This window comes from Sceloporus undulatus, chromosome 2, assembly GCF_019175285.1.
Source record: "Sceloporus undulatus isolate JIND9_A2432 ecotype Alabama chromosome 2, SceUnd_v1.1, whole genome shotgun sequence".
Classification (NCBI taxonomy): Eukaryota; Metazoa; Chordata; class Lepidosauria; order Squamata; family Phrynosomatidae; genus Sceloporus; species Sceloporus undulatus.
Window position 1 is genome coordinate 273,918,147 of NC_056523.1, and position 23,186 is coordinate 273,941,332.

A 23,186-nucleotide genomic window follows, 5' to 3' on the forward strand; every position below is an offset into this window, starting at 1 on the left:
GCCTTGTGTCATGTTGCACTCATGTCCTGCAGGAGAGCTTGCTGTGGGATTCTGTGTGAGCAGAACGGTGTACATCTTTTCTCTGATCTGTCAAAGCTCTTCTACAGGTAGTTTTAGTTAGATCAGAATAGAAAAGAACATTAAAGGGAAAACTAATAATGTGCAGACTTGGTCCAATTCTAGTAAAACATCACTCTTCTCTTTTTGGCTTAACAAATCAAGTTTATTTCCTGGCTTGAATTCTACCTATTTGTGGCTACAGCATAATTAAATAAAAAGACTTTCCATGTAAAGCAATAAGCCATTGTGTGTTGAGCAAACTCTCAGCCTGTGTAAGGAAGTCCAGTTTAATCACTGCTGAACTACTATGCATAAACACACACACACACACGTGTATTAACAGAGGGGTAGCTGGTCATTTTTATGACCATAAGCATGAATGCATTCATCAGTTTTTATCACAACCTCCGAGCTCTGGAGCTGGCTAATATGTTACACACACACACACAATATAAAATGTTACAATTTTAAAACTATTAATAAAACAGTGATAACAACAAGAGAAAGACAAATCAAGATCCATCATTATGATGCAAATGCTTTCCAAAGGCTTTCATGCATGCTCTATTAACCTTGCAATGCAAAGCTAGGACCCAAGAGTAAGAATCATGTACAGATGGCTTCTCTGTCTATCTTAATCTCTCTAGAGAGGCATTCTCTTGCTTTAAAGGTTTTTCCCCTCTAAAAACCTTTCATCTCTCTATAACCACAGAAGGTTATTGATCCCTCAACAGACACAGGTTCCCAATAATGTAGGCACTTTATCAGTATGAAATTTAAATTCACTCTCTTTCAGATTTCTTTCATGAAAGTTCCAATTTCCAAAGCAACAGAGATCAGTCAGAAAATCTCAAAAGGTCCAGCCTTTCTGCTTAGCAAACAAGAATGTATTCAAAATTTACAACTGGGGCTTGTTTATCTTATTGCTCACTTAGAATCTAACTGCAGCTCAATGCTCTGAGAATAACTCTAGCCAAGTATATCATCCATGACTGTAGTCAGTATTGAATATTTTGAAAATTATAGGCAAATAATCGGTTCCCTTGAACTTGACATTTATCGCTTAATATTTGGAGATAAAGAGTAACATCTTGGTTCCCCCCCCCCTTCTTTTTAAAAATCTGTTTTAATATTGGCTGGGAATATATTATTCATTCTTATGTTTTTTTTCTGGTAAATGCTATTGGGCACTGAAAATCATCACAGAGAGATTTTAAAATTGAAATCAACCAATACATTATTTTCAAAAGACAGTTTAATCAAACCTTAATAAAGTTAAATTAAGTTCAAAGCACAGGTTTCCACCACTTTTAATGGGATATTTCCTCTATACAATTTATTAAAACTCTGTAAAGAGAAAACTGACAAAGAGCAGATTTAAGCTGCCTCCTTGTATTTAGGGCAAACATGTCCTTCTCCCTCACATTTGAAATGGAGTCTGGACAGGCATGACAGTGACCACCTGTCCCCTACCCTCTGTTTTTGCCAGGACACCTTCACCCCCAATTCCTGATAAAAATTTGTCCATTTTAGAAAAAAAAGCTCAGTTCTTTAATGAGCATTAAAATTGTACGACTCTTCACACAGAGATTACAAACTTTAACAACACAGTCTGACTGAAGCATAAGGGGAGACAAGACAATATTTGATTCACAGTTGTGCACCTCCTGCTTCACTTTGCAAAGCCAAGAAGAAGCTGTGCCATGGTAGTATAAGAGCTGGGCCAAAGGTTCATTACCACAATGCTATAACCATGCCTGAATGTCACATCCAAATCATGCAATTGTGTCCTTGAATAAATCTCATATGTTGGATGAAGATGCTGCTAAGATACAATTTTGGGGAGCGGAACCTCATCTTAGTATTGCGATTGGGGAAACAGGATATAAGCACTATAGCTCTACAATCTAACATCCAGGATTTAATGAAGCAGCATAACTAAGTCTCACCTTCTAGGTAATTTGAGAATTTTCATACTAAAGTTTGAAAGGTGCATGAGGCATGGAAAGGAAAATAAATGAGAGTTCATGAATTTTTAATAAAACCAAGTGAAGTTTCATAACATGTTACCTTTCTAAGTGGAATGAAAGTGTCAATGATTGCTCCAGTTGAAAAGTTCATCATAAATGCTTGCAGCGGCTCCTTGTCTCCAGGGTAAGGCTTTCCATTAACTGCAAACAGCAGACCACCTACAAACATACATTCATTCTTTAGTGATCTGCATGTGGTGAGTGTATTCTTCCTTTTCACAACACAGTCTAAGCACAACTATATAGGGCAGGAAAAGGTTGTTTTGAAAGAGCCAGACTGCTGCCAACCATAGACATGCAGGACCCCATGGCTTCCTATAACAGTAGTTCAATAGTGAGAATGGACTCAGATCTCACTCAGCACATTACAACTATTTCACAGCCACAAGTGCTAGTAAACAACTGGAGTGTTTGAGCTTGAAATCAATGAATTAAGGAAAATGTGATGCAAAAGAAATGCATGGAAAATCAGGAGATATTAGCTTTCCATCCTCTCACTTCTTTTACAGCAATTGTTGCAGCATTTTTACTGATTATCATCAAAATATATACTTCAGATTCCAATCATTTTCGGCAGGATACTAAGTAGAGTGGGTAAGGTGATTTTCTCATCCCTTAGTCCCCCGACATCAACTGACAAACCTTTACAGATACTCAGGTAACATTCCTGAAAAGAATTAATCCAAACAGGGAGAGGAACCCTGTATAACTGGCTAAGAAAAACAGCATCCTTCATGTGTTATTTAGGATCTGAGACGCAATCTATAGCCAATATATTCATGGTGTAATAGACCCTGTTCACTCCAGCACTAGTATAAAAGAATGGCATTTTGATAATGCATGACTAAGCCAAGAACTGAAGCAGTGTGGGCATGACTCAGACCTACCTGCATAACCTTAACAGAAGTCTTAATAAAGGAGAAAGAGATTTAGCAGTGAACATAAGACAGCAGGGTCTCTGTGTGTTTTTACAATAAAATAAATAATAGGTCACATACTAAAAGATACATACCATACATAAAGACTTGTATTAACATTACTCATGAGGTTTACTGGTTATAATTTCCCCCTGCTGGATTCTACTAAAGCCAATCGGCTCATCTTTTAGTGGTCTTCAATGGGTTCACCTGTAGGCACTGTCTCTTACTTGAAACGCTGGAGTTGTGACTTTTGTTCTTTGCCTTTTTGCACCTTTAAAGACTTATTTACAATTACCTTCTAATGACTAAACTATATTCAGGCAATTCTTACCTCTCCAGCAGAGATCTCTTCTTTAATAGAAAAAGATCTCCCTAAAGAGAGGGGGGAAAAAACCAAACTGCTACTAATGGAATATTTATTCATCCCCCCCCCCATTTTCTTATGTTGTTCTTGTGTACTCTTAAGAAACAGCTCCAGGCAAGGTGTGCCTTTATCTCTTACACTACCAACAGCTGTTGCAGGAATACCATAACTTCAATTTCCAATATAAATTTCTCAGTTCAAAAAACAACAACAACAACAACAACAACAACAAAAAAACAGCTGTAGGCTGAAGAGTGAAGATTTATATTAGGGGTGCTAACACAGGTGGAAGGAAGCTTTCCTATGCTCTCACATTATAGCTCCCTCCTTTATGCTTTGGTTGCTAACAGATATTTGAATCCCAATATTCTTATACTCATGCCAAGATTTGTGATTTCTTCCTCTACTGAAGTAGAAATATTTTGCTGTTCTCTTTATAACCTTTGAAATACCTTTTTAAATTTGCAACCACCAATGAAGAAGCTACACATGTATTTATAAACACTAATGGGTGTATATTTATTATTGCCTTCAGTTTTTTTACATTGTGATAGCTGTCAGGAAGTGGGGGAAAGGTGGTATGTGTGAGAAACAGATTGTCAGCAAAACAGAAAGGGAGAAAGTATGGAATTTTGTTATATATAAGATTTTTTAAAGGCCAACATACATAGGAGATTATCACATAGAAGCTTAACATGGCTAAAACATGGCTAAATTATTGGAAAACTATGATAGTGTGATTGTCAGTTATGCTTGTTTCCCGTTATTAAATCATAATGGAGGCATCCCACTCCTCTCTCATCATCAAAGCATTCGTGGAACATCCATTTCTTCAATAATGGGAAATTCTGTTATTGAAGAAATGGTTGCTCCACAGATGCTTTGATGATGGGAGAGGAGCGGGAAGCCTCCAATATTATTTAATAATGGGAAAGAAATGGATTGGCGATCACACCATCATGGTTTTCCAACAATTTAGCCATGTTTAGCGATGGTATGCCTCCGTGTGATAATCTCCATAATGTGAACATTAATTTCTGGAAATAAGTTTAGTTAAAAAGGACTATAATCAGCAAAATTACTAAGATGAACATCAGAACACACCCCCTCTGCAAAATAAAATGAGGAAGAAATGAATGAGTTGCAGCAAAAAAGAACAAAGAGGAAAGAACAGCCTTCCAAAGCCTATTCTAGGGTAACACCACAAAATGACAAAGGACTTCTATGAAAATATTTCATATAGAGCCTGTTAATCCTTGAATTGGTGCAGGAATAGATGGGTATTCATATACCTATTGCTGCACCAACCCAGGGCCCGGGTTCACTCCCTACCTTTGTGATGGGCAATCCACTTGAGAAGCCCCCCCCGTTCACCCCATCAGAGGTGGAGACTGGGTGCTTGGTTGAACCCATGTGGTCAGATGCCTCATTTTCATGTCAGAAGGGGTGACCTGGGGGCTTCTTGGATGGATTGCCCACTGAAAAGTTAAGAAGGGGGTCTGTCTGAACAGCCTGGTTTTGCCAAGGAATTACTTAGAAACTCTAAGCAAAACTAGGGCTGTTTTATCCTGGGGTAAAGGCTCTTTACCCCTGGGTCAAACCAGATCCTCCAGATCCATCTCTGCACAGGCAGGATCAAGCACAATCCTGCCATGAGTGTTTTAGCCTGCATCATCTAAACTAGAGGCTGCAAGAAAGCTGGGACATTTGGCCAGTGTGTACAACCCCATAGTGACATTATTCTGCTAAATCCTCATTTATTGTGTTTTGTTTGCTGTTTCCTTTTAACAAATGATTTTTTTTAAAAAAAATCACCTAGTTGTATTATGCACATTCCTCAATGTGAGCTAAACTTGGAAATTCCCTCCTCCCCTTTATCTGCAAGATACGCCGACTTAATTTGGTTTTAAACAATCTAAGCTTTTATTAAATACAATTAAAACATTTCAGTCATATTAAATTGTGGGAATAATAATAATAATAATAATAATAAATTTTATTTTTATACTACTTTTCTAGAAGATCAAAGCTGTGTACACAAAATTTAAAACCAGTTACAAACACATCATAAAATAGATAAAACCAATAACACAATATACAAATCTAAAACAATCATTCGAAAGGGTGAGGCAGAAAGTTGATGGGATCAAAGTACACTAGTTCATTTTCCAGAGGGGAAGGCTTGATAGAAGAGGAAAGTTTTTAGCCTCTTTTTGAATGTTTCTAGGGGGGTGATCAGGCGGAGTTCCTCGGGAAGACTGTTCCAGATTTGTGGGGCCGCTACTGAGAAGGCCCTCTGGGATGTAGTAGCATATTTAGATGATGGAATTTCTAGCAAGTTCTTTCCGGTTGTTCTGAGTGTGCGGGGCGAATTATATGGGGATTATAAGCTTCAAGGGTGCACAGAGGGAAAGCCATAAAGATTCACAGAGCAGGGAGAACTATTTGCCCTTCAATGTAATACACTAATTATCCTACTCACATCCTAGATTAAAATATCTAAAGACTGCATCTTCCTCTGTAACAAGATAGAAAGGTTTCAAATATATATACTTTTTGAATACAGACACTACCTGGGGCATATGAAATGGCAAACACTTCTCTTCCAAACAACGGATGTCTGATTTCTTTCACAAATTGTCCAGTTTCTGGTTTAAAACACTGAATCCGACCGTTCTCTCTGTCAGCTACACACAGTTGACCAAAATCAGACACAAGTGTTAAACTGTGGGGGATGCTGAACTGGCTAGGTTTAGCCTGACCTATGGAAGTCTCTGAAAAAGAAAATGTCAAATTAAGGACTGACAAATCTGAACACACTATTTTGTGGTCAGTAATATTGATTTGTAAGCTAAAACTATATGACAATATAAACTTGAAACTGTCACCTGTCTAACCACTCTAAGTATCAGTCTATGCACTGTCTCCTAGTCACAAGGACTCAAAATCAGAATTTCATTTTCATTTCAAGAAAATATTGCATGAGTAAGAATGGGCTATTTCTGCCAAGAATTCTAATGCCTTTTATACACAAAAGCAAGCATGCACTGGCAAAATATTGTCCATAATATGTGAGCTTCCCAGATGGAGGGAATTTTGTATGATAAACATTTCATTGCATGTTCTGCTACATGCAGCCTGAAGTGGTACAGCCTAGACATAGGAATCCTTCCTCCGAACATGATCTTAAACCCACAGGCACTTAAGTCTATTTGATTTCAGTAGGACTTGGGAACACCAAACCTCTTCACTACATCTGTGTACACTTTAAGAGAAAATTCAGGGGAAAAAGATCAACTGCTTTCTATTCAGTACCTTCGCCCCATTGCATGATGAACATTCCGTTTGGAGAAAACTTAACAATACGACTATTACAGTAGCCATCAGACACATAAATATTGCCAGTAACTGGATCCACTGCTACATCTGTGGGTTGGCAGAAATGATTTTTGTCGCTTCCAGGTTGAAAAGCCCTCCCTAGAGTCAACAAAGGAGATTCCACACTGTGTGATCCCAGTTTGAATATCTACCGATATAAAAAGATAAAAATAGCTTATTTAATTTCATGTTATAACAAGCTAAAGATAAAACATTATAGTTTACAAGAAATCTCACATGACTGTCCTTCAGAACAGTTTTTCTTTTGTTGTGGGAGATAACTAGTATGGTAATTCCTCCCCCACCCACACCAGCATGCCAGGGACCTCTACTATATTTGTGCCCATTGGCTACAATTGTTTCTTTCTTTACTGGGAACTCCACATGAACCAGTATGAGATGCCCTAGGGATAGGCAATGGCCATAAATCACCACTGCTCTAGAAAACATTTTTCTTCAAAGGATAACTATGTATACAGTAATATTCATGAGCTCAATAAAGAAATCCATCACCAAGCATGTAACTGAGTTAATTCAGTAGTGTTCCTGCATAAAATGTCAATCCTTGATTGTTACACTAAGTGGAACATTTGGCAAATTTCCCCCAGTCTGAGAAAAATGATGCTGTCAAGTTGTTAATAAGACACAGAAGCTAGTTAAATTCAGAATTGCAGGGTTAGTACAGTACTTTAGAAGCCAGTTCTGCATACCTGATGAAGAGCTACATCAGTCACCCAGTAGTTGCCATTATTATCTATACTCAAGCCATGCGGTAAATAAAACCTGAGAACAAAATAAATGAAAGCTGTATTAAGAAGGAGGGGGGAGACCAATGCAGACTAATTTGTTCTGTTCAGTCATTATACTGACTATAGCTTAAAGTTTGTATTATTAAATGATAAATGTTTTCCTTATGCAGATTTCATGAAATGGCATGCTCTTCCTTTTTTTCTCCCTATGATCTTTTACCATTTCTCCCTATGATCATTATGACCATTATTGTTGCCATTCCTAAGAAATGAATTGCACTTGGTGCTACCATCAAACTTCAAAACACCTGGATAAAGTTTGGGAATTAACATTTCTCCAGGCTTTTTTTTTTTTTTTTTTGGGTATATACATATATGTAGGACTTACTTCTAAATATAGCCAAAACTAAAGAAAAAGAAGGTGACTCTAAAATCCCTTCTGTCCAAAATCAGATATTTTTTTGCCCAAGTTGTTTCTACAATTTCAACTATCAAGTTAAGAACAAATATATCTGATGCTTAAATTGGCACAAGGTGAAAAACATGATGAAATTCCCCCCACCCCAGCCACAAAAATGACTACATACATCCCATGAGCTACAGTTTCCCAATTGCCTTAGAGGAACACAAATTTTAGTGAATATTCCCACATTTTGGTAACTCCCTTCAATGCATCCTAGACTGGGTCAGTCTCCTTATCCGAATTTCCTTCTATTGACATACTTAGGATCCATTCTAAGTTTTCTTTGACATTCTGTTTTATTCTCCACAATTTATTTGCAAAACAGTATTTTCATTCTTGCATTATTTTAACATACCCACATAAAACTAGCAAATCCTTTGAAACTTGATACTCCATTAGTCTGAAATTGGTATTCTTAAAAACAAAGCTATATCTTGTACCTCTACAAAAGGGAATCCAGTGGTATTTTTCAGGGCCTCATCCCTAGTACAGGTTGAGTTTCCCTTATCTGAAATGCTTGAGACTAGAAGTGTTTTGGATTTAAGAGTTTTTTGGATTTGGGAATATTTGCGTATATATAATGAGATGTCTTGGAGATAGAGCCCAAATCTAAACATGAAATTCATTTATGTTTTGTATACAGCTTATACACATAGCCTGAAAGGAATTTTATACACAATACTTCTATTAATTTTATGTATGAATCAAAGTTTGTGTACACTGAACCACCAGAAAGCACTATCTCAGCCATCCATCTGGTAATTTTGGATTCTTGAATACAGTCGGTCCTTGGTATATGCGGGGGATCCGTTCCGGACCCCCCTGCGTATACCAAAATCCGCATATGCTCAAGTCCCGTTGTCCCCAATGGCGGCGCGCGTGCACGCGTGCCACCATTGGGGACAACTTCCCTCTCTCCCTTCTCCTCCCCGAACTCTTTCCTTCCTTCCCTTCCCTTCCCTTCCTCCCTCCCTCCCTCCTTACTTACCTTTTCTCCCTGGTGCCGCATCGCTGCTGCCACCACCGCCACCTCGGCCGTAGCAGGGGGAAGGCCAGGTGGGGGTTTTGGAGGCAAAGATGCCTCCAGCCCACTACCCGGACCTTCTGCGGCAGTGGTGGTGGTGGCGGCGGCAGCGGAGGACCAGCGCCAGAGGCCTCTTCGGCCTCCTCTCCACCGCCGCCGCTGCCAGCACCTCTGTGCAAGGGCCAGGTGGTGGGCTGGAGGCCTCTTGGCCTCCAGTCCGCCACTCGGCCCCTGTATCGAGGTGCTGGCGCCGGCGGCGGAGAGGAGGCCGAAGTGGCCCCAGGCACTCCTCCTCCTCTCCACCGCCATTGCCAGGGGAAAGGCCGGGCGCTGCTCCTGGAGGCCTCCAGGAGCAGTGCCCAGCCTTTCCCCTGGATGTAGCTGTGGAGAGGAGGCCTCAGGCGCTAGAGGACCAGCGCCAGAGGCCTCCTCTCCACCGCCACGGTTGCCGAGGGAAAGGTCGGGCGCTGCTCCTGGAGGCCTCCTGGATGTAGCTGCGGAGAGGAAGCCTCTGGCGCTGGAGGACCAGCGCCAGAGGCCTCCTCTCTGCCGCCATGGCTGCCAGGGGAAAGGCTGGGCGCTGCTCCTAGAGGCCTCCAGGAGCAGTGCCCGGCCTTTCCCTTGGCAATGGCGGCGGAGATGAGGAGGAGGAGGACGAGCGCCTGGGGCCTCTTCCGCTTCCTCTCCGCCGCCGGTGCCAGCACCTCGATGCAGGGGCCAAGTGGCAGACTGGAGGCCAAGAGGCCTCCAGCCCACCACCCGGCCCTTGCACAGAGGTGCTGGCGGCAGTGGAGGAGAGAAGGCCGAAGAGGCCTCTTGCGCTGGTCCTCTGCTGCCGCCACCGCCGCCACCACAGAAGGGCCGGGTGGTGGGCTGGAGGCTTCTTTGCCTCCAAAACCCCCACCTGGCCTTCCCCCTGCTATGGCTGAGGCGGCGGCGGCAGCAGCAGCGACGCGGCACCGGGGAGAAAAGGTAAGTAGGGAGGGAGGTAGGGAGGGAGGGAAGGAAAGAGTTGGGGGGAGGAGAGGAGAGGGAGGGAAGTTGTCCCCAATGGCAGCGCGCGTGCACGTGCACCGCCATTGGGGACAACTTCCAGATTTGCCATGCGCGTATGCTCAAATCCGCGCATGGCAAATCCGCGTATAAGGAGGGCCTACTGTATTTTGAATTTTGGAATTCTGGATCAGGGAGACTCGACCTGTAATTCTTTCTATCCAGTCAACTACATCTTTTTATTAGCTAGTCAACAACTTTTCAAACCCCTCCCTGCTTCATGCTCACAGTCTCAACTGCTTGCTTACAAACTATATATTCCATACTTTCAAGGAGACATTTCCAGGGATTATGAAAAGCAGTGAACGATGAAAGTACCTACGCCCTGAGATTCTTAAGTGGTGAACATCACATCTAAATGTATTACATGGAAGATATGACACTATTTCCACCCCAAAATCCACAAAGGATAAAATACAGCTAAGGCAAATTCTAAGCGTTGGGGAAAGACCCTTAGTTGGATTTTGCTGTACAGTGGAACCTTGTCTTATGTGGGGGATCTGTTCCAGACCCCCTGCATAAGGCGAATTCCGCCTATGCTTGAGCCCCATTATGAATGGGGCTTGTGTATGCGGTGGTGTGGCATGCGTGCACGGCGGCTGTGCGCGCCATTGAAAGTATTATAGCGTGGCTTCCACGTAAACCAGAAGCTGTGTATGGCACGCCCGTATATGAAGTGGGCACGCTGTATTTCTCAAAAGAAATGTAATTATATTTATTTATTCCGGTCAATGACCATCAAAAGAAAGAAGAAAGGAATAAAATGCACAGATATAGGATGGGTGACACCTGGCTGAATGAAACTACGTGTGAAAGGGATCTAGGAGTCCAAGTAGACCACAAGTTGAACATGAGTGAACAGTGTGATGCAGCAGCTAAAAAGGCCAATGCTATTTTAGGCTACATCAATAGAAGTATAGTGTCTAGATCAAGAGAAGTAATAGTGCCACTGTATTCTGCTCTGGTCAGGCCCCACCTAGAATATTGTGTCCAGTTCTGGGCACCACAATTCAGAAAGGACATTGAGAAACTGGAGCGTGTCCAAAGGAGGGCGACAAAAATGGTGAATGGTCTGGAAACCATGCCCTATGAGGAACGACTTAGGGAGCTGGGGATGTTTAGCCTGGAGAAAAGAAGGTTAAGAGGTGATATTATAGCCCTGTTTAAATATTTGAAAGGATGTCATATTGATGAGGGAGCAAGCTTGTTTTCTGCTGCTCCAGAGAACAGGACCCGGAACAATGGATGCAAGCTACAGGAAAAGAGATTCCATCTGAACATTAGGAGGAACTTCCTGACAGTAAGGGCTGTTCGACAGTGGAATGCACTCCCTTGGAGGGTGATAGAGTCTCCTTCCTTGGAGGTCTTTAAACAGAGGCTGGATGGCCATCTGTCAGGGATGCTTTGATTTGGATTTCCTGCATGGCAGGGGGTTGGACTGGATGGCCCTAGTGGTCTCTTCCAACTCTACGATTCTATGATTATATGATTCTAAGATAGGATACATAAAATATAATAGAATGCAACAGAATTCAGTAGTATTAAATATGGAATTAAAAACAACATTGAATATAAAATATTTGTAACACAGTAATAAACAACAACATTAAACACTGATACTTTTAATATTAGGTCTTTACTAACAACAGTGCAAATATTGCTTACAAATCATTCCTAGAGAGCTGAAGTCTTGTACACCATAGCAAATGCATAACGAAGTAGGTTGTAATTTATTTATCTCATTTTTTAATGTTAAGTGAGACCTGCATGTACTATCAGCAATTCAGGTGTTCAGTGTTAAGATTTTAGCACATTATACAAAGTGAAGTGTGTGTGTAGTCAGCAACTTTGTAGCTCTACAATCTGTTCAAACAAAATATTAAAGAAGTATTAAAGAAGTATTCTTTCAAGCTTTGTGCCTAATGTACTTTTACACCTAGAGACCGGTCAAATTTATATAGATTTTCAGATGTGGATATAGAGTGTGTCCGCGTCCTAGTGGACTTGAGGTCATGTGTATGGTGAGCTCTATTATGGTAAATGGGGTGCACACCCGAGGCATGCGCTGTACCATGGGGATGCACCCCATTCAAATGAATGGGGCTTAATCTTACATGAAATTTGATTTACGCGGGGTGTGTGTGTCCAGAACGGATTCCCTGCATAAGGCAAGGGCACACTGTACAAAATGCCATGGATAACAACATGGAGTTTAAACCAAGCATATGTGTTTGTTAAACATCTACTTGGTTATATGGCTTCAAGGCAGGAGTAAGATATAGTCCACTTTCATTTTTAAATGAAGAGCACAGGAAACAAAGATAAACCTCTCTCCCTCCCCTTCTCCAGTTTTCTGTAGTCTTCTTCTCCTAACCTCTCCATTGCCTCTTCTTTTAATTCTCCTCCCACCAGATTCAGTAGTAGAAGTCAGCCAGCTTAGGGGTAGAGAGGAATCTTCAAGTAGCAGAGCATGAGGAGGGTAGGCAGATTTGGGGGGTGAGTTTCTCAGACCATGACTTTTCTCCTTAAAGGACAATCTGACCCAAGAAACTGAATCTGGACTATCTCACTTTTTTTTCTAAAATGAAGAAACAGGTTATCTTTTTTCCTCCTTGTAAGGGGAGAGAAAATGTTCAATTTGAATTAGTGTTAATTTGAGTGAGTAAAGAGCAAGCAAATGAATATCAGTTATTTCTAAACACTGACACAACTTAATAAAAAGTTCATAACAGAAAAAGATGTGCATCATGTATCTCAAAATGCACAACTTATCTAGCTTAAAATATATGAATATTGTAAAAAGACTTACAGATTTCTTCCTGTGGAATGAAGAACTGCTGAATTATTAGGGTCAAGTACGAGAATTGTACTTTCTTTAATGGGTCCAAGCACCTTTTGTTGATAAATATATTGACTATCAAAGGAGCTGAAAAGAAAGCAAAAAGCATTTTAGTATAGAAAATATTTAGTTAGAAGTGTCGGTACCGTGTAAAGACTCTTTGTGGAAGAAACCACAGTTGCTGTTGTTATAAGCATCCTGTAAACATTTCAAATGATAGGTGCCCAAGTATTCAGTTGTGATTATAACAATTCTGGGCTCACTAGCCTGAGGATTTCTTGCACGATATAGATTTATTTTCTGGCACAGCAATATATACATTTGGTTGACAGCATCTGTTCCAACATAAATAGATAAACATAGGATATGTGGAATAGACCACTAAGGGGCTCGACAGACCACCCCAAAGGGGTGGCAGGACACCGCCCCTTTCCTAGCTTTATCAGAGCCACAGCCCCAATCCAACCTTTCGAGGGCGCCATAGCCTCAGAGACACGGCTATATGGCGCTCCTTTGGTGTTATGTCCTATGGACGCAGTGTTGGAGGCACGCCATGATGCCGTGCACCGTGTGGAGTGGCATCAAGGCGCCCGGGGGGCGGAGTTGGGCATGTGTCATGAGGACGCTAGACTCAGACTCTGCCCCCATGCTGGCCTTTCAGGCTGGTCTGTACAGGGCCTAAGTAAAACAATAGTATTAGAAGAAATGCATCAGGGCATATATGACTTCTTTCTAAAACTACACACAAGGAAAACTAGCCATTAGAACAAAGTTCCGTTAACCAAATCAGGCTGAAATGAGTAGAAAGGCAGCTATCCTACAAATCCAGTGTGATTTCAAGAAGGAGCTTTTGTCAGAATTTTATCCCAATTTGTGTATGTATCAGATGAAACAAAGAGGAGGAATACTCCTGCCTCAGGAACCTGTCTCTTCCCAAGGTTCAGTGCTTTATTAGAATAATCCAATTTTGTGCCTAATTCAAGAGAAAAACATAGAGCAAAGATCCACTGGTGGTTTAGATGTTCCTAGCCCTGTCAATTAGTTCAACATCTTGCATACAGTATTAGTTAATGGGTTTCGTTATCCAAATAAATAAATAAATAAATAATCTCAACAACACTAGTAACTACTGTAGCTAGAAAACTACAACAAGCCTATATGCTGCTGCCTTACTGATAGGAAAAGGAGGCATTTCAAATTAGTCAGAAATAGCTTTGCTTTTCTACCACTTATATTTAGATGAATAATAACCATTGCTTTAAACACATGCAGCACAAATAGAAAATATAGTCCTTTAGAAATGAAAAATCTGGGTGAGAGTTGAGAGTTCTGTACATATTTTATGATATTTTTCATTTTGTAACTTTTTTTGTAAAAAGGTTGTGACTTTTTTTGTACCAGTGACTTGGTCCTTAAAAAGGTACACAATGTATTTTGCAATGTACCCTTTTTTGGTGCAAATAAAGGTATAGGGGTATGTGCATGCCATTCACGGCTTTACCCTTACGCGGAAGGTTAAGCCACAGGGGGATGAATGGTGTGTGTGCCCGTGGCGCGTGTGCTGCACCGAACGTGAAAGCGCTCCCCTGTTTCAACCAATGGGGTTTGAGCTTAGGCATTTTCCCCCATACGCAGGGGAAGAGTTGACTGTACACTACTTACACTGACTCATGGATAAGTCGACTCAGGTTTTTTAACCTAAATTTCTAGACTTATATAGCATGCTTGCACCATATGCGGGCACACCATACACGGCTTTAACCTTACGGCAGAAGGTTAAGCCACCAGGGGATGAATGGCATGTGCGCCCATGCTGTGCCGAACGCAAAAGTGCTCCCCTGTTGCAATCAATGGGGTTTGAGCTTATGCATTTTCCCCCATACACAGGGGGGATCCGAAATGGATCCCCGCGTATGGAGAGGGCCCACTGTTCATGAGTATATATAGTAAATTATTACAATATTAAAACAGATTACTCATTAAAAGAATAAATTACAGTAAAAAAATAAAAGTGTTTAAAACAACACACTTAAAAAACATACTCGTTTTTAAAAAACTTTCTGTTTTAAAAACCTGAAGGTTGAGCATAATCTGTTAATGACTGGCAATTTTATGAAACCAGAAATTTGTCACAATTGCAGACTTCATCAACAGATCAGGGTGGGCAGTATAAAGGGTGGTGGGATCAGATTTCTACCCCAGGTCTCTTTGGAGGGGCTGCATGTACTGCCATAACCAAAACAGTAAAATGGAGATGGCTGTTAAGTCTACTTCTATTTTTTAAAATGTGTTTTTGATATAAAAAGTACAGCTGCCCACCTGTACAACCTATTTTAAATGTGAATTACAGCGTGCCCGCATCATATGCGGACGCGCTTTATGTGGACTTGAGCTTACACGCTCAAGCCGTGGGGTGTGCGCGGGGCAGCCGTCCCATTCAATTGAATGGGTGCGTGCACCCGTTGCGCCCCACGCACCGCCGCACCACCGCGCACGAGCCCCATTGTTTCCAATGGGGCTTGAGCATAGGCGGAATTCGCCTTACGCAGAGGGGTCCGGAACGGATCCCCCGCGTAAGGAGAGGGCGTACTGTACTACCCTTGGAGGCTTCCTGTTGAAGCAACATATTTTTTTCCTTTTCTTTCTTCCTTGGCAGAAAAAGGAGACTCCAGGAAATCTGGCCTGACTGAGGTCAACAAAAAGAATGCTGTGTGTGTGTGCACACCCCAGGGCCACACTTTGTCCATTCCTGAAATCAATAATGGATGGAAATCTGCAAGTTCTTTGTTCAATTACTGTCACTTTTATATGCTATAATGTTTTCAGGCTTACAATGGCTGAACCTTTTTTACAACTAGCCTTCAATAGGAGACACCCATGCCCTTTTAGGAGACACCCATGTCCTTTTAACAGATAGGTTTTCATCAAATACTTGGTATTTACACACGTGACTTTATATATAGACAACTGACACAATAAAATGAGTTTTGAATGTTTCAATCTATTTTAGGCAAAAATAATGATTATTTTATTATTATTATTAATTATTAATAAATTATTATTATTATTAATTCACAGTAGGTCACTGTAAGTTGTTTACACAAGTATAATTCACTCATACTGTTACTCCAAAGAGAACATTTTAGCTATACTTCTCCCTCTGTGCAAGAAACCTTTATAAACATTTTAGCATAAGCGCTTAGCATTGATTGAAACGCAGTGTTAACTGACTATGTGTGCAAAAATAAATAGCATTTAATATAATTAGATGTACAACTGTAATTTAAATCTCATCCAAAATGGAGAAGCCATACCATTTTTCTCTACATTTATTTATTTAACTGGCTGCTAAGTGCTCATAGAGACTGACTTGTTTTTTTTTTTTAAAAAATAGAAGGCATACTTTGATGAGTCTATGAACCAAATTATTAACCCTATACATCACCACAATAAAAGAATGAGAACTCCATCAAATATTCATGTTACTGCTTTCAATTATGAAAAGTGGTAGATCAGTTTGTACTTCATTGATTAGTACATTGATTTCTTTATTAAAATCATTTGCAAATGACATCTTAAGTATTCTGTAATTAAAAATATCCATCATGCACTTAGTGGTCTGTTGGAAATACCTTTTATCTATTTTGTGATACCATACAGTATACTTTCAAAACAGCTTACATTTTTTATTAATATTGCAATGAAACACAGTAAATCCCAAATGATAGTTTTGAAGTCCTTTTAAAAAAAAAAAATTGGTCAAGCTACCAGTATTGACTGCTGGGGACAAATTACCTTGGGGCAAGTAACATTTAATTTTCATAGCTGTGGTTGGGACAGCAGGAACATCCTAAAAGATGCTAGGTCCCTTTCACAAAAACCCCCCAAAAAACCCTTGTACAACTACCATTTTATAGTAGCAGTTTTTAGAACGATTTTCTTTCATCTAAAACCTGAGGGCTAAAGCACAACAAAGAATACAACATAAAGGGGAGTAAAAGCAGGGTTTTGGCTAATTTCTTAGGATCTATGGACACAATCAATCAGCAGTATAACAACACAGAGCATAACAAATGTCTGCCTGATCCAGATTTCTCTTCCCACAGTAGACAACCAGATGACTGTGAGAGGTCTACAAGACTACTTGACTGCAACCTAACCCTTCTATTTGTGCTTCTAAGCAACTGGTATACAGAACCAATGTCCTCACGACACAGTGTCAAAGGAGCGCCATAAAGCTGCGACACTGCAGATCTGCCCTTTGCAGGGTGCAAAAAGGAGCCGCTTTTTGTGGCTCTTTCTTGTGCCCTGCAAAAGCCAAACTGGGGCCACAGCATGCATTTGTCTTGGCCCCAATCTGGCTATAAAAAGGGGCTGTCTGTACAGCCCCTTTGTCACATTCAATTAAAAGCTGAAAGCTTTTCTAAATAAGGAAGAGAGGGTGACAAGTAAGCCTCCCATGGGAGGGAATTCCACAGCCTGGGAGCAGTTGCTAAGAAGGCTCTCTCACTTGTATTCACCCAAAATGCCTGTTATGGTGATGGGCCAAAAAAGAAACAAAAAAACCTCCCACAAAGATTTTAAAATTTGGTCAGGCTGATTTAAAAACATTTTTACTTTAACGAGAAAAACCTATAGGGAAAACACACACACACACACACAATTTTTAAGAGAGCATTTGTCCAAAACTTTCTAGGCTAATTGGAGACTGTGAAGATTGAGTTGTGTTTCAGAGGCATCTGAATCTACAAGATTCCGTTGAGGATTTATCTTCACAAACATATAGAGAGAAAGAAAAAGAATGTGGACATCCCAGTGCCTCAGTTTAAGCAGCCGTTATGCCAAATCCAAAACTGCTGTAGCAAAATGAGGAGGGGTGGGTAAGCTGTTATGGGGAATACATCTTAGTCAACACAGCTAAAATATCCTCTGCTTACTGTTTTACTGTGTTGTGTTCAACTGCTTAATGTTCCCAAACAGCTTGCTGCATTTACTTGTAGGGATATACAGCTTTAATGTTCATGTATTATTAATAGTTTGCTGCCATTTTGTGCAATGCCTGAAGCACTTATAATTCGTTTGCCTCTTCCTTGTTGTATGATGAGGAAGCAATCAACCAGAAAGGATGAAGAGAGTTCCTAAGGCCAATAATTGAACACATTTATGACATTACTCCCAATTAATAACTAAGCATTAAGTTTACGATTATGGGCATATATTTAGGCAAGACTGATAAGGAATTATTTCCTCAAGAGAGGAAAAGCAGGTGAAACTGTACCTTCTGATAATTAACATTTGGTCTTGATCTGGTTCCCTTCCTCTTATTCGCGATACATACTTGCATACATGCAGATTGCCTTTAAAAAAAATCTTCCACAATTTTCGAGAAATGTTCATTTCAAAAATGCCATGAAAGACATTTTATTCTACTAATATATTTCTGATGCTATGTTATATTGGGAAACATTAAATGCTACTCTTAATCCATTATGGCTGCATCTGTACTCTGGTGCCACAACCAATTACGATTTTCAGAATCCCAAAGCACTGAAGCATGGCAGTTAAAGTGGTGTCAAACCAGATTATTTCTGCAGTGTAGATGTAGTCTTTGTTGATCTATCTCTAGCAAGTATGGCAAGTCACTTTACCAGAGATCTGACTGTGATCATGGTATTGAGGAACAAAAGGTGGGAAATCATGCTAAAATGTGAGCCAAAAATGTCTGCACATTTGAGATAACCCAGTACAAGAGTGAATCTAACACCAGAGACTCTGGGGAGTAACTTTGTTGGTCCTATACAGTGGGCCTTTAGTATCCATGGTTTTAGGGCTGACTGTATGTAAAGTAGCCTGTGCATTGTTTGTTCCAGTCTTAGTATGTATTATGGTGCCATTCAAGAACATACTGAGCATCAGGATTTATAAGTATGATAAGGATATTTTAAAAGGCAACAAAATGAGAAACAAATTGTGAGTGTATCAATTTTCAAACATTCATGTGTTCCAATGGTAGGAAAAACCTTTCAGTCTGAAGGCAAAGTCAACTTGTAAGATGTCCCTGGAGTCTTGATTTTAACCCAGATGCCAGAATATTTTAGTTTAAAAATGTTCTTGCCAATAATTAAGCATCAGGATTTGCACTTCAGCTTTTTAGAGTTTGGGAAGACTCTGCACAAACATTGGGAAACTGCCTAATGAAAATGTCAAATGTTGGGGTAGGGTCACTGAAAAACTCCATAGGGCTAGACTAGAACCTCAGGAGGAATGAGTTCAGCCCAAGGGCCTGAGGTTCCCCATCCCTGATGTACTCTGTACTAAATTTGCAATCAATACAATCTTATATATCAAAATAAATATAATCCAGAGTACAAGTCACCTTTGAAACTATGCAACACCTTTTCATTTAAACCTCACATTCACTTTGAAAATCGGCCAAAAGCAACACCATCTTCTAAAATATGTATAACAACAACCCAGATAAAGAAATATTCAAAAGCAAATGCTATTTTCACCAAAGGAAGGGCCATTTCTTTAGCAATGGTCAAATGGAAAAAATACCTATCATTAAAACAGAGTTTTTTGAGCTAGAGATGTGAGGACCAACTTAGAATGTGCCATCAAAACAGTATTTTTAACACTACATAGCCTCAAACATCTAGAAAGTGGCTGGCAAGGATGTGGGTTTAAAAGCAAAAGTACAATGCAGATGGATGCTAAACCCTACCCTCCACTACACTCTGCCAGATACTTCTCTGAAGACGTTTTTCTCAGCTGGCACACCTAGCTAAAAAGAAGTGCTTGGGAAGACAGACGAGGAGCCGAGTTAGTGGCTTTTAAAATTCCGCAACTAATGTCACTTTTATGTTTACAATCACACCCCACACTGCACAGTGTATTTTTTAAATGATTAAAGTTTAAATGCATGGGTCTAAGGTCAAGACTTAAGCACTCTTGTTTAAAAGCATCATTATTCTTAATATTGTTACGAGGGCCAGTGCTGCAGAACTGTTAGACTATACCTATTTTTAAAAACAGCACAGAGCTTTTGAACTTATGTTATTTTAAAGTAGCTTCAGACTCTGCTGCCCTTTCCCTTCGTTGTCATTATTACCACACTACCACCAGGAATATATCTTGTTATTTGTATTAACTTCTAAAAAAACCAAACACCAATAATCAGAATTTTGGTACCAAAATCAAGGAACATGGAAATGTGCAAATGAAACTTCCCTCCCACCATAATTGTAAGTGGAGAATATGTTGCTGAAGTGAACATTTCACAAAGTCCTACATACATCCAAACCTGTATATGGGATGAGCTAAAATCTTGCTTAAGCTAATCATCAACTGATACTGAAATGATAATATATTTCTTTATACATGGTGTTTCAAGCTTAAATATTTAATAAAACTAGTCTAACCTGTCCAATAGAGACAATCTCCCTGAAGCTCCTTTTCATCATGAGCACTACTTACAATTCCATTCTGCTCCATAATTTAAAATCAGTCAGGAAATGTTTTTTTAAAAAAACCAAGGGCTCTCTAACATGAAAAGTATTGTTGCTGTTCGGTGCCTTCAGATCAGTTCTGAGGTATGGCAGTCCTAAGGTGAACCTATCAAGGGGTTATTTTGACTGCTCAAGGTCACCCAGTAGGTTTCCATGACCGAGTGGGAATTTGAACCTTGGTCTCCAGAGTTGTAATCCAATACATAAGCCACTACATTACCATGGGTCTCTTGAAAAGCATTAGTATCTTTTTTATTTTTGTCTGGGAATAAGAGGAACTTTAGTCGAAGAATGAAATAACACTTTTTTATTTTAAGTATCTGCTTACTTTGCATCCCAGATGTGATCGCCCCTGTGAAAAACCACCAGGTTACTGTTAGGATCCAGGGCCAACCCAGAAACCTGGCCCAGTTTGAGGTTTACTCCAGGCCAGTCAACTATTTCTTCTATGTTTAAATCTGAAATGTTAAAAGACAGTTATAAATAATATGTTAATAAGTGAGCTTTTCATCCACATTACGTTAATAAGAGATCTCTTTTAGAATGCAAACAGTGTGTTGTTTTAAATTTTCACACAGTACTGTTCTGCACACAATAAAATATATACATGACAAAAGCAATAAGTATTATATATGTTTAATATTATGTTATAGATAATATGTAACATATAATTATATATATGTATACATATAATATGCATACGTCAACGTATATATATAATATGTATATTTTACATATAATATGTACTGTACATGGAAAATAAATTCAGTGGGATACTTTTGAGAAACATGCTTTCAAAACAGTACAAGAGAAGTATAAAATATTTTTTTGGCTTACTAAAGCAGACACACAGATTTTATTCTAGTTACATACAAACAAAAGGTAAGTTTACTATAAGGATCAAACAGCAAACAATTTATTATGCTTGTTTATTTGGAAATACCTCCCATTGATTGAAATGGAACGTTTCCAAGGAAGTGTGCATATAATTTCAGTCAATTCAAGCACATAATCATGCATGTCATTTTTCACTGTTGAATATTTAACCTCTGACCTCTATTTCCCCCTTTTCTCTCAAGAGAGAAAGGTGAAAATATACTACAATCCTCAGCAGACTTGCAGTATTTAACAGCCATCTGTCATACTCAGTATTCAGAAACCCTTTTTCACAGTCCCTTTGTGGGGTAGCAATGGGTAATTAAAACAGCTAGTCCAGCTATGTAAAAATTTTAGCAGTTCTGAATTATGAGCACTTTAAAATAACATGCATTAAGCTTTCTAATACAAAGTTCAAACACTTCTTTTAGAAACCCACTGAAAATTGTAGTCTTTAATTCAACTGTTCAAGATTGTGATTTTATACAACGAAAAACATAAACCATGGTGTGGTAGAAAGGCAGATGATATATAGAAAGACAGATAGATGGTAACTGTAAGCAAGAAAAAAGAACCACAAATCAACAACTATTATGGAAATGCTACCATAGTACTAAGACAAAAATTATTTTTAAAGCTTCCAATGAAATGTTTCTCACAAAAAAGAGATTCCATTTTGTAATCAGGATTCTTCAATGAGGATAACAAAATGAGTCTGTATTTTGTGTATTTCATCAGTAATCCCCTATTTAATTACATTTAAAAGCCAGAATTTGGATGCAGGTGCAAGTAATCTGATTTAAGGAGACCTTTCCATCCCTTTCCTCTTCATGACAACCATTCCATCCCCTGAAAATGCTAACTAAAAGGCCAGGGGATTGTGCTGAATAGACAAATCTGTGGTGCAAACATGGAGTGTGGATTCAAAACAGCATGGGGAGGCAATGTTTGTGAATATGATGTTAACTCTAATGGTAGGTCCAACATCCAGTCTAAATCAAAATTCAGTTTCTACTATTCATCAAGGTATTTTTGGTTGTCTGTCAGAAGCAACCAACAGAAGCAGCCAACAGTAAAGGAAGAGTTATGCTGTGATCTAACATTGGGCTTATTCAGAAGTAAGTCCAATGCCTTTGATGGGACTTTCTTCAAGGTAAATGTGAAAAAGACAGCAATTTAAAGCACTATTCCTAAGAGTTGCATGTAATTTCATTAAAATGTACAGTTCCACACTCTTGGCAGTCTAAAATTTCACAAATAAATGTACAGTGGGCCCTCTACACTGGCTGGAGTTAGGGGCAGATTACCCCCATGAAAGTGGAAAAATCACAAATTAAAAAACATGATTATTTTTTAGTTGAGAGAACACTTCTCTAGGAATCTTTAGGTCCTCCAGGATAACTTTGGGTCAATATCCACTGGCGTTTGACCACAGACTCATGCTGGAGGACCTACAAGTGCCTAGAGAAGTGTTTTCTCTAGGAATCTCTAGATCTCCTGCAGTGTGACTCCATGGTTAACCTCTGGCAAAGTCGCACTGGAGGATCTAGAGATTCCTAGAGAGAATGCATTAATCAAATCCACAAAAGTCAAATTCACAAATGTAGAGGGACAACTATACACATAAATATTAGGTTAACATTAGCTTTCCTTTTTAAATAGAAAAATCAGAACCTAAAAAGACGGTGAATTATTGAAACTTGCAAACAATACCACCTCTGCTGACAAATATGAAAACATCTTATTGCTAATGTTTTGAAGCTGACAAATAGGTCAGCTGCTGTACATTCAACTTTAATGCAAACTATGTTCTACTTGAAGGATTATGAAAGTTTTGAGGTTAGGCATAAAGACTGAGCCCGGTTTCAAAATGGCCACTGTACAAACAAAGCAAGAGATGTCTTCTGAAGGTTTTTCAACCT

General features: G+C 39.5%; 1 protein-coding gene across 5 annotated transcripts in view; it reads right to left on the minus strand.

Annotated features, from left to right (window-relative positions):
* Positions 1-23,186, minus strand: part of PAM (peptidylglycine alpha-amidating monooxygenase) — a 166,169-nt gene that overhangs the window by 15,369 nt on the left and 127,614 nt on the right. For all 5 annotated transcript variants that reach the window (XM_042455216.1, XM_042455217.1, XM_042455215.1 and 2 more), the window contains 6 exons: positions 20,717-20,846; positions 12,851-12,967; positions 7,463-7,535; positions 6,690-6,900; positions 5,948-6,148; positions 2,131-2,249 (listed from right to left, as the gene is read on the minus strand). In XM_042455216.1, the coding sequence (XP_042311150.1) occupies positions 2,131-2,249; positions 5,948-6,148; positions 6,690-6,900; positions 7,463-7,535; positions 12,851-12,967; positions 20,717-20,846 (851 nt within the window). The remainder of the gene's footprint in view (positions 1-2,130; positions 2,250-5,947; positions 6,149-6,689; positions 6,901-7,462; positions 7,536-12,850; positions 12,968-20,716; positions 20,847-23,186) is intronic.